Raw genomic sequence first — 12559 nt, 5'->3', positions numbered from 1 at the left:
CAGCATGACTCACAAGGTACTGACTGACCCTACCCAGCATGACGCACAAGTTACTGACTGACCCTACCCAGCATGACGCACAAGGTACTGACTGACCCTACCCAGCATGACGCACAAGGTACTGACTGACCCTACCCAGCATGACACACAAGGTACTAACTGACCCTACCCAGCATGACGCACAAGGTACTAACTGACCCTACCCAGCATGACGCACAAGGTACTGACTGACCCTACCCAGCATGACGCACAAGTTACTGACTGACCCTACCCAGCATGACCAACAAGGTACTGACTGACCCTACCCAGCATGACGCACAATGTACTGACTGACCCTACCCAGCATGACACACAAGGTACTGACTGACCCTACCCAGCATGACCAACAAGGTACTGACTGACCCTACCCAGCATGACCAACAAGGTACTGACTGACCCTACCCAGCATAACCAACAAGGTACTGACTGGCCCTACCCAGCATGACCAACAAGGTACTGACTGGCCCTACCCAGCATGACGCACAAGGTACTAACTGACCCTACCCAGCATGACCAACAAGGTACTGACTGACCCTACCCAGCCTGACGCACAAGGTACAGACTGACCCTACCCAGCATGACGCACAAGGTACTGACTGACCCTACCCAGCATGACGCACAAGGTACTGACTGACCCTACCCAGCATGACGCACAAGGTACTGACTGACCCTACCCAGCATGACCAACAAGGTACTGACTGACCCTACCCAGCATGACCAACAAGGTACTGACTGACCCTACCCAGCATGACACACAAGGTACTAACTGACCCTACCCAGCATGACGCACAATGTACTGACTGACCCTACCCAGCCTGACGCACAAGGTACTGACTGACCCTACCCAGCATGACGCACAAGGTACTGACTGACCCTACCCAGCATGACGCACAAGGTACTGACTGACCCTACCCAGCATGACGCACAAGGTACAGACTGACCCTACCCAGCATGACCAACAAGGTACTGACTGACCCTACCCAGCATGACGCACAAGGTACAGACTGACCCTACCCAGCATGACCAACAAGGTACTAACTGACCCTACCCAGCATGACGCACAAGGTACTGACTGACCCTACCCAGCATGACCAACAAGGTACTGACTGACCTGCATGACCAACAGGGTACTGACCCTAGCATGACCAACAAGGTACTGACTGACCCTACCCAGCATGACGCACAAGGTACTGACTGGCCCTACCCAGCATGACGCACAATGTACTGACTGACCCTACCCAGCATGACACACAAGGTACTGACTGACCCTACCCAGCATGACGCACAAGGTACAGACTGACCCTACCCAGCATGACGCACAAGGTACTGACTGACCCTACCCAGCATGACCAACAAGGTACTGACTGACCCTACCCAGCATGACCAACAGGGTACTGACCCTACCCAGCATGACCAACAAGGTACTGACTGACCCTACCCAGCATGACGCACAAGGTACTGACTGGCCCTACCCAGCATGACGCACAATGTACTGACTGGCCCTACCCAGCATGACGCACAATGTACTGACTGACCCTACCCAGCATGACCAACAAGGTACTGACTGACCCTACCCAGCATGACCAACAAGGTACTGACTGACCCTACCCAGCATGACGCACAAGGTACTGACTGACCCTACCCAGCATGACGCACAAGGTACTGACTGACCCTACCCAGCATGACGCACAAGGTACTGACTGACCCTACCCAGCATGACACACAAGGTACTGACTGACCCTACCCAGCATGACGCACAAGGTACAGACTGACCCTACCCAGCGTGACGCACAAGGTACTGACTGACCCTACCCAGCATGACACACAAGGTACTGACTGACCCTACCCAGCATGACCAACAAGGTACTGACTGACCCTACCCAGCGTGACGCACAAGGTACTGACTGACCCTACCCAGCATGACCAACAAGGTACTGACTGACCCTACCCAGCATGACGCACAAGGTACTGACTGACCCTACCCAGCATGACCAACAAGGTACTGACTGACCCTACCCAGCATGACGCACAAGGTACTGACTGACCCTACCCAGCATGACCAACAAGGTACTGACTGACCCTACCCAGCATGACGCACAAGGTACTGACTGACCCTACCCAGCATGACGCACAAGGTACTGACTGACCCTACCCAGCATGACCAACAAGGTACTGACTGACCCTACCCAGCATGACGCACAAGGTACTGACTGACCCTACCCAGCATGACCAACAAGGTACTGACTGACCCTACCCAGCATGACCAACAAGGTACTGACTGACCCTACCCAGCATGACCAACAAGGTACTGACTGACCCTACCCAGCATGACCAACAAGGTACTGACTGACCCTACCCAGCATGACGCACAAGGTACTGACTGACCCTACCCAGCATGACCAACAAGGTACTGACTGACTGACCCTACCCAGCATGACGCACAAGGTACTGACTGACCCTACCCAGCATGACGCTCAAGGTACTGACTGACCCTACCCAGCATGACGCACAAGGTACTGACTGACCCTACCCAGCATGACCAACAATGTACTGACTGACCCTACCCAACATGACCAACAAGGTACTGACTGACCCTACCCAGCATGACCAACAAGGTACTGACTCACCCTACCCAACATGACCAACAAGGTACTGACTGACCCTACCCAACATGACCAACAAGGTACTGACTGAACCTTCCCAGCATGACCAACACGGTACTGACTGACCCTACCCAGCATGACGCACAAGGTACTGACTGACCCTACCCAACATGACCAACAAGGTACTGACTGAACCTTCCCAGCATGACCAACACGGTACTGACTGACCCTACCCAGCATGACCAACAAGGTACTGACTCACCCTACCCAGCATGACGCACAAGGTACTGACTGATCCTACCCAACATGACCAACAAGGTACAGACTGACCCTACCCAACATGACGCACAAGGTACTGACTGACCCTACCCAACATGACCAACAAGGTACAGACTGACCCTACCCAGCATGACGCACAAGGTACTGACTGACCGACCCTACCTAACCCTCCCTCTCCCTCCCTCCAGGTGATCTCTGTGTGGTTATAACCCTTCCTCTCCCTCCCTCCAGGTGATCTCTGTGTGGTTGTAACCCTTCCTCTCCCTCCCTCCAGGTGATCTCTGTGTGGTTGTAACCCTTCCTCTCCCTCCCTCCAGGTGATCTCCATGTGGTTGTAACCCTTCCTCTCCCTCCCTCTCAGGTGATCTCCCAGTGTGGTTGTAACCCTTCCTCTCCCTCCCTCCAGGTGATCTCTGTGTGGTTGTAACCCTTCCTCTCCCTCCCTCCAGGTGATCTCTGTGTAGTTGTAACCCTTCCTCTCCCTCCCTCCAGGTGATCTCTGTGTGGTTGTAACCCTTCCTCTCCCTCCCTCCAGGTGATCTCTGTGTGGTTGTAACCCTTCCTCTCCCTCCCTCCAGGTGATCTCTGTGTAGTTGTAACCCTTCCTCTCCCTCCCTCCAGGTGATCTCTGTGTTCCTCTCCCTCCCTCCAGGTTGTAACCCTTCCTCTCCCTCCCTCCAGGTGATCTCTGTGTGGTTGTAACCCTTCCTCTCCCTCCCTCCAGGTGATCTCTGTGTGGTTGTAACCCTTCCTCTCCCTCCCTCCAGGTGATCTCTGTGTGGTTGTAACCCTTCCTCTCCCTCCCTCCAGGTGATCTCCATGTGGTTGTAACCCTTCCTCTCCCTCCCTCCAGGTGATCTCTGTGTGGTTGTAACCCTTCCTCTCCCTCCAGGTGATCTCTGTGTGGTTGTAACCCTTCCTCTCCCTCCAGGTGATCTCTGTGTGGTTGTAACCCTTCCTCTCCCTCCCTCCAGGTGATCTCTGTGTAGTTGTAACCCTTCCTCTCCCTCCCTCCAGGTGATCTCTGTGTGGTTGTAACCCTTCCTCTCCCTCCCTCCAGGTGATCTCTGTGTGGTTGTAACCCTTCCTCTCCCTCCCTCCAGGTGATCTCTGTGTGGTTGTAACCCTTCCTCTCCCTCCCTCCAGGTGATCTCTGTGTGGTTGTAACCCTTCCTCTCCCTCCCTCCAGGTGATCTCTGTGTGGTTGTAACCCTTCCTCTCCCTCCAGGTGATCTCTGTGTGGTTGTAACCCTTCCTCTCCCTCCCTCCAGGTGATCTCTGTGTGGTTGTAACCCTTCCTCTCCCTCCCTCCAGGTGATCTCTGTGTGGTTGTAACCCTTCCTCTCCCTCCCTCCAGGTGATCCAGCTGTATGAGACCATGATAGTACGTCATGGTGTGATGTTGGTGGGTCCTACAGGTGGAGGGAAGACCACGGTCTACTCCATCCTGTCTGATACCTTAGATACCCTGTGGCAGGCTGGCCACGGGAAACACAACCCCTTCTACCTCCCGGTCAAGACATACGTCCTCAACCCCAAGTCTGTCACCATGGGAGAGCTCTACGGAGAGGTACGCCTGGCTGACAATGCATCTGTGCACTAACAGACTCACATACTGTCGTTTCATTTCAACCATTTGATGTCTATGATGTACTAAGGGCTTTGCAGATGTTGATAAAGTTATAGGGGCTGATTCTCTTGACCCCTTCTCACTGCAGCTCTCTGCTCCACTTACAGAACCACTGACCTTTATGTTAACTTGACTATTGTTTCTGGGGTTCTCCTTTAAGATCTGGAAAGTGGCGCATGTCCTCTCCTTACATGAAGGGGGAGATCCTTCTGACTTAGATAACTGCTGTCCAATTTCATCCGACCAACTTTTAGCGAATACATTTTTAAACTTCTCACTGTTCTTAATATGAACCAATCCTGTTTTAGACCTGGACACAGCACCGGTTCAGCTGCTATGGTTATTCTAGGTGATGTGTTAAATTGCTTGGATCATAAAAAAAATCATTCTGCTGCCTCATTTATGGACCTTTCCGAGGCCTTTGACACTGTTGACCGTCACATTCTCATTCAAAGGCTGACTGAAATAGGTCTGGGTCAGGCTTTTTGCAAGTGGTTTGAGAATGATCTGTTAGACAGGACTCAATGCATGATCTCTGATGGTGTTCAGTCTAGTTTCCTGGATATTACAAAAGGTGTACCGCAGGGGTCTGAACTGGGACCTGTTCTCTTTACTATTTATGTCAATAATACTGGTCAATCTGTTAACTTGTAATATTCATCTGTATGCAGACGACAGTCTGATGTATGCCACTGACCCAACTGTTGACCAGTCTATGTTAGAGCTGCAATCTGACCTTGTTACCTTACAGAATGCCCTGGTTGGTTTAAAACTGGTACTTAATGTGGGCAAGACTAAATACATGTTGTTCACAAATTGTTTCAGATGGACTACATATTTATTTATTGGATGGTTCTCCCATCAATCGGGTTCCCACCTATAAATATCTGTGCATTTCGATTGGCAAAGACTTCATTTAAAAAAAAAAACATATGGATGAGCTAGTTAAAAAGCTCAGATTTAAAGTGGGCTTCTGTTTTGAGACATACTGTAGATCTGGCCTCTCCCTAAATAGCAGGAAGCAGGTTGTACAGTCAAATTCACTGCCAGTTGTTAACTATGGTCATGTTTTATTGGTAATGTACTTTTCTCTTCCTGTTTGAGAGAAGATGTTTGTACTCAGGGCACCATTGGGAATGAGACCCTGGTCTCAATTGGGCTGCCCTGAGTAAATAAAAGTGAATACCACATTTTTTCAATCAGTCTATAAATAAATCTATCCATAAACAGTCAGTTGATTTGTTAACGGTTAACCATCCAACTCATTAATGTACCAATTAGTTCAATCAATGTATCCTTCGTTCCCTTGCTCGCTCGTTTGCTCACTCATTTGCTATTGGTTTTTACCAACGTGTATATATAAACATATGTTACAAAGTACATAATATGAGCCCTAACCTTTCATCCCTGACCCCTACAGGTGAACATATTGACCCTGGAGTGGCGTGATGGCCTGATGGCGCTCAGCGTGCGAGCGGCCTGCAACGACACCAGCGATGACCACAAGTGGATCGTGTCGGACGGTCCGGTGGACGCGCTGTGGATTGAGAACATGAACACGGTCCTGGACGACAACAAGATGCTGTGTCTGGCCAACAGCGAACGCATCAAACTGACCCCGTCTATACACATGGTGTTTGAGGTCAGAGAGGGGTCAGGGGTTATAGGTTAGGGGTTCCTCTTCATTGCGTTCTAGTGTTGATGACAAGCGGGACAGTCACTATGGACGTCTTTGACATGAACAGATAATAGTGACATGTTAAATATCCAGACTTTGTAAATGCTCTGCAACCTTTGTGTTGTGTGTCTCAGGTCCAGGACTTATCGGTGGCGTCCCCAGCCACAGTGAGTCGCTGTGGGATGGTCTACATCGACTCCAACGAACTCAAATGGATGCCCTATGTCCAGACCTGGATCACTGGCCTGGCTAAAAAGGTGATTTACCATTCTCCTTAACATGGTCCAGACCTGGATCACTGGCCTGGCTAAAAAGGTGATTTACCAGTCTCCTTAACATGGTCCAGACCTGGATCACTGGCCTGGCTAAAAAGGTGATTTACCAGTCTCCTTAACATGGTCCAGACCTGGATCACTGGCCTGACTAACAAGGTGATTTACCAGTCTCCTTAACATGGTCCAGACCTGGATCACTGGCCTGACTAACAAGGTGATTTACCATTCTCCTTAACATGGTCCAGACCTGGATCACTGGCCTGACTAACAAGGTGATTTACCAGTCTCCTTAACATGGTCCAGACCTGGATCACTGGCCTGACTAACAAGGTGATTTACCATTCTCCTTAACATGGTCCAGACCTGGATCACTGGCCTGACTAACAAGGTGATTTACCAGTCTCCTTAACATGGTCCAGACCTGGATCACTGGCCTGACTAACAAGGTGATTTACCAGTCTCCTTAACATGGTCCAGACCTGGATCACTGGCCTGGCTAACAAGGTGATTTACCATTCTCCTTAACATGGTCCAGACCTGGATCACTGGCCTGACTAACAAGGTGATTTACCATTCTCCTTAACATGGTCCAGACTGGATCATCAGAATATACAAGGTGATCTACCATGTCCTTAACATGGTCAGACCTGGATCACTGGCCTGACAAACAAGGTGATTTACCATTCTCCTCATGTCCAGACCTGGATCACTGGCCTGAAACAAGGTGATGGTCCAGACCTGGATCACTGGCCTGACTAACAAGGTGATTTACCATTCTCCTAACATGGTCCAGACCTGGATCACTGGCCTGACTAACAAGGTGATTTACCATTCTCCTAAACATCAACCATCCACAACAAGGTGATTTAAATTCTCCTCATCATGGTCCAGACCTGGTCACTGGTCTGACTAACAAGGTGATTTACCATTCTCCTTAACTGGTCGACCTGGATCACTGGCCTGGCTAACAAGGTGATTTACCATTCTCTACTGTTCTACTAACCCTTGATTTACCATTCTCCTCATAGTCCACAATCACTGGTCTGACTATTCTTTCCTGCGCTGATCACATCTACTCCAAATATAGATCTACCATGTCTTCATAATCTATAACGCCCCTCTGTGGAAGTAGCTGTGGGCTCAGTCAAGCCTGTTTGGAAATCTGTATTCTCATGTTATCGTTCTGTGAAGATCACAGAGAATGTCGTGTGTCTCAGACCAAAGACAAGTATCTAACTATATAGATGGCTAGAATGGTTACCATTTAAGATCCATCATAAACATCAACCACCACAACACATCAAACATCATCTATGTGATTCTCTCTTCGTCACCTCTAACCTTTACACATTCTCTCTTCGTCACCTCTAACCTTTACACATTCTCTCTTCGTCACCTCTAACCCTTACACCTTCTCTCTTCGTCACCTCTAACCCTTAACATTCTCTCTTCGTCACAACCCTTACACCTTCTCTTCGTCACCTCTAACCTTTACACATTCTCTCTTCGTCACCTATAACCTTTACACATTATCTCTTGTCACCTCTAACCCTTACACATTCTCTCTTCATCACCTCTAACCTTTACAATTCTTTGATGACATGGAACCTTTACACATTCTCTCTTGTCACCTCTAACCTTTACACATTGTTTCTTGATCACCTCTAACCTTTACACATTCTCTCTTTGTTTCTGATGTCTAACCTTTACACATTCTCTCTTCGTCACCTCTAACCTTTACACATTCTCCCTTGCATCATTAGAGGAGGATCCTGTGAACTGTCCCTGTCTTTATGATAATTGTCTTTAAATTGTTTTATATCATTCCTCGTGCTGCTGCTGCTACTGCTGCTGTGTCTGATGTTATAGCTGACAGATGATACAGACCTACAGTGTTGTCAGAGATGGGTTATATCTGCTGTTGTTTCTGATGTTATAGCTGACAGATGTTACAGACCTACAGTGTTGTCAGAGATGGGTTATATCTGCTGTTGTTTCTGATGTTATAGCTGACAGATGATACAGACCTACAGTGTTGTCAGAGATGGGTTTTATCTGCTGTTGTTTCTGATGTTATAGACTGTGTTGTCAGATGATCTGCTGTTGTTTCTGATGTTACAGACCTACAGTGTTGTCAGAGATGGGTTTTATCTGTGTTTCTGATGTTACAGACCTCTGATGTTATATCTGCTGACTGATGTTACAGACCTACAGTGTTGTCAGAGATGGGTTTTATCTGCTGTTGTTTCTGATGTTATAGACCTACAGTGTTGTCAGATGATACAGACCTACAGTGTTGTCAGAGATGGGTTTTATCTGCTGTTGTTTCTGATGTTACAGACCTAGTGTTGTCTGACTACTGTTGATGTTACAGACCTACAGTGTTGTCAGAGATGGGTTTTATCTGCTGTTGTTTCTGATGTTACAGACCTACAGTGTTGTCAGAGATGGGTTTTATCTGCTGTTGTTTCTGATGTTATAGCTGACAGATACAGACCTACAGTGTTGTCAGAGATGGGTTATATCTGCTGTTGTTTCTGATGTTACAGACCTACAGTGTTGTCAGATATGAGTTTTACCTGCTGTTGTTTCTGATGTTACAGACCTACAGTGTTGTCAGATATGAGTTTTACCTGCTGTTGTTTCTGATGTTACAGACCTACAGTGTTGTCAGAGATGTGTTGTATCTGTTGTTGTTTCTGATGATACAGACCTACAGTGTTGTCAGAGATGGGTTTTATCTGCTGTTGTTTCTGATGTTACAGACCTACAGTGTTGTCAGAGATGGGTTTTATCTGCTGTTGTTTCTGATGTTACAGACCTACAGTGTTGTCAGAGATGGGTTTTATCTGCTGTTGTTTCTGATGTTACAGACCTACAGTGTTGTCAGAGATGGGTTATATCTGCTACTGTGTCTAATGTTACAGACCTACAGTGTTGTCAGAGATGGGTTTTATCTGCTACTTGTTTCTGATGTTACAGACCTACAGTGTTGTCAGAGATGGGTTTTATCTGCTGTTGTTTCTGATGTTACAGACCTACAGTGTTGTCAGAGATGGGTTTTATCTGCTGTTGTTTCTGATGTTACAGACCTACAGTGTTGTCAGAGATGGGTTATATCTGCTGTTGTGTCTGATGTTATAGCTGACAGATGATGTATCTTGATTTACTGTCTATTGAGTTATTGGTTGACATGGATCTTTATCTTAATTCAAAATCCATCTTTTACCTGTTTTGTCTTGATGTCATCATCATAGATTTAAATTTAGCTGCTTCTCACTCTCTCTGCCCTCTCTGCTCTCTCTGCCCTCGCTGCTCTCTCTGCCCTCTCTGTTGCTGTCTCCCCTTATCCTCCTCTCCCTTCTACCTCCTCCACCCCCCTCCCCCCCAGCTCCCTGAAGCAGTGTGTGTGTACCTGTTGGCGCTGTTTGAGCAGTACGTGGAGAAGGGTCTTCAGTTTGTGTGGAAGCGTTGTGTCCAGGCCATGGGCCAGGTGGACATCAGTAAGGTCACTACCCTCTGCTGCCTGTTGGAGGCGCTGCTGCTGGGAGACGGAAGACCAGACCTCAAGATGGTAGGCTAAAAGTTACTAGAGCACAGCATGACCACAACCACATATTAACCAGTCATTATACACATCTTTAAACTGGGTGGTTCGAGCCCTGAAAGCTGATTGGCTGACAGACGTGGTATACCACAGGTATGACAAAACATTTATTTGTACTGCTCTAATTACGTTGGTAACCAGCTAATAACAGCAATAACGGCACCTCAGGGGTTCGTGGTATATGGCCAATATAGCAAGGCTAAGGGCTGTATCCAGGCACTCCACGTTGCGTCGTGCATAGAACAGCCCTTAGCCGTGGTATATTGACCATATACCACACCCCCTCGAGCCTTATTGCCTATTAAGTATAGCTCCATGTGTGTGTATGTGTGTGTGTGTGTGTGTGTGTGTGTTCTAGGAAGCTAAGCACCTGAACAGTGTGTTGTGTCAGACATTTGTGTTCTGCTACCTGTGGTCTGTGGGGGGTAACCTGACTGATAGCCACTGGGATGCCTTCGACAGCTTCGTCAGACAACAGTTTGAAGACAATAATGACGCCAAGGTTAGTAGGGCCTTCATCACCATCGTTATAATCATCATCCTAGTCAGAATAATTATACTAATAATAATTATCATTGATTTTTAAAATGTTTTTATTTATTTTACCTTTATTTAACCAGGCAAGTCAGTTAAGAACAAATTCTTATTTTCAATGACGGCCTAGGAACAGTGGGTTAACTGCCTGTTCAGTGTCAGAACGATAGATTTGTACCTTGTCAGCTCGGGGATTTGAACTTGCTAGTCCAACGCTCTAACCACTACGCTACCTTGCCATCATTTGTAGTCAGAATTATAATAATCATCATTATTGTCCGAATTTTTATCATCATCATTATTGTCAGAATTGTAATCATCATCCTCATTATAGTCAGAATTATAATCATCATTATAGTCAGAATTATGATAATCATCATAGTCAGAATTATAGTCAGAATTATGATCATCATTATAGTCAGAATTATAGTCAGAATTATGATCATCATTATAGTCAGAATTATGATCATCATTATAGTCAGAATTATGATCATCATTATAGTCACAATTATAATCATCATTATAGTCACAATTATAGTCAGAATTATGATCATCATTATAGTCAGAATTATAATCATCATTATAGTCAGAATTATAGTCAGAATTATGATCATCATTATAGTCAGAATTATAATCAGCATTATAGTCAGAATTATAATCAGCATTATAGTCAGAATTATAATCAGCATTATAGTCAGAATTATAATCAGCATTATAGTCAGAATTATGATAATCATCATAGTCAGAATTATGATCATCATCATAGTTATAGTCAGAATTATGATCATCATTATAGTCAGAATTATAGTCAGAATTATGATCATCATCATAGTCAGAATTATGATCATCATTATAGTCAGAATTATAGTCAGAATTATGATCATCATTATAGTCAGAATTATAATCAGCATTATAGTCAGAATTATAGTCAGAATTATGATAATCATCATAGTCAGAATTATAGTCAGAATTATGATCATCATTATAGTCATAATTATAATCATCATCATAGTCAGAATTATAGTCAGAATTATGATCATCATTATAGTCAGAATTATGATCATCATTATAGTCAGAATTATGATCATCATCATAGTCAGAATTATAGTCAGAATCATCATCATAGTCAGAATTATAGTCAGAATTATGATAATCATCATAGTCAGAATTATAGTCAGAATTATGATCATCATTATAGTCATAATTATAATCATCATCATAGTCAGAATTATAGTCAGAATTATGATCATCATTATAGTCAGAATTATGATCATCATTATAGTCAGAATTATAATCAGCATTATAGTCAGAATTATGATAATCATCATAGTCAGAATTATGATCATCATTATAGTCAGAATTATAGTCAGAATTATGATCATCATTATAGTCAGAATTATGATCATCATTATAGTCAGAATTATGATCATCATTATAGTCAGAATTATAATCAGCATTATAGTCAGAATTATAATCATCATCATTGTAGTCAGAATTATAATCATCATTATAGTCAGAATTATAATCATCATTATAGTCAGAATTATAATCATCATTATAGTCAGAATTATAATCATCATCATCATTATATTCATTATCATCATCATCATTATAGTCAGAATTATCATCATCATCTTCGTCAGAATTATAATCATCATTATAGTCAGAATTATAATCATCATTATAGTCAGAATTATAATCATCATCATCATTATATTCATCATCATAGTCAGAATTATAATCATCATCATCATTATATTCATCATCATAGTCAGAATTATAATCATCTACAGCATACCATGCTTATCACACACACAGGGGTAGAGAGATACACTATATACTGTTTTCTTTTCCAGACCATCAGAAGACTGCATTTAAAAAAAACTGCATTTCCAGAAAGGTTCAAAGTTGATC

General features: G+C 44.9%; 1 protein-coding gene across 1 annotated transcript in view; it reads left to right on the top strand.

Annotated features, from left to right (window-relative positions):
* Positions 1–12559, top strand: part of LOC135536252 (dynein axonemal heavy chain 6-like) — a 132547-nt gene that overhangs the window by 33689 nt on the left and 86299 nt on the right. The window contains 5 exon segments of the mRNA XM_064962617.1: positions 4279–4491; positions 5972–6193; positions 6364–6486; positions 9896–10078; positions 10470–10613. Coding sequence (XP_064818689.1) covers positions 4279–4491; positions 5972–6193; positions 6364–6486; positions 9896–10078; positions 10470–10613 — 885 coding nt within the window.

This window comes from Oncorhynchus masou, unplaced genomic scaffold (genome assembly GCF_036934945.1).
Source record: "Oncorhynchus masou masou isolate Uvic2021 unplaced genomic scaffold, UVic_Omas_1.1 unplaced_scaffold_584, whole genome shotgun sequence".
NCBI lineage: Eukaryota > Metazoa > Chordata > Actinopteri > Salmoniformes > Salmonidae > Oncorhynchus > Oncorhynchus masou.
Note: the sequence above shows the minus strand (reverse complement) of the source record. Positions and strands in the feature narration are given on the sequence as shown.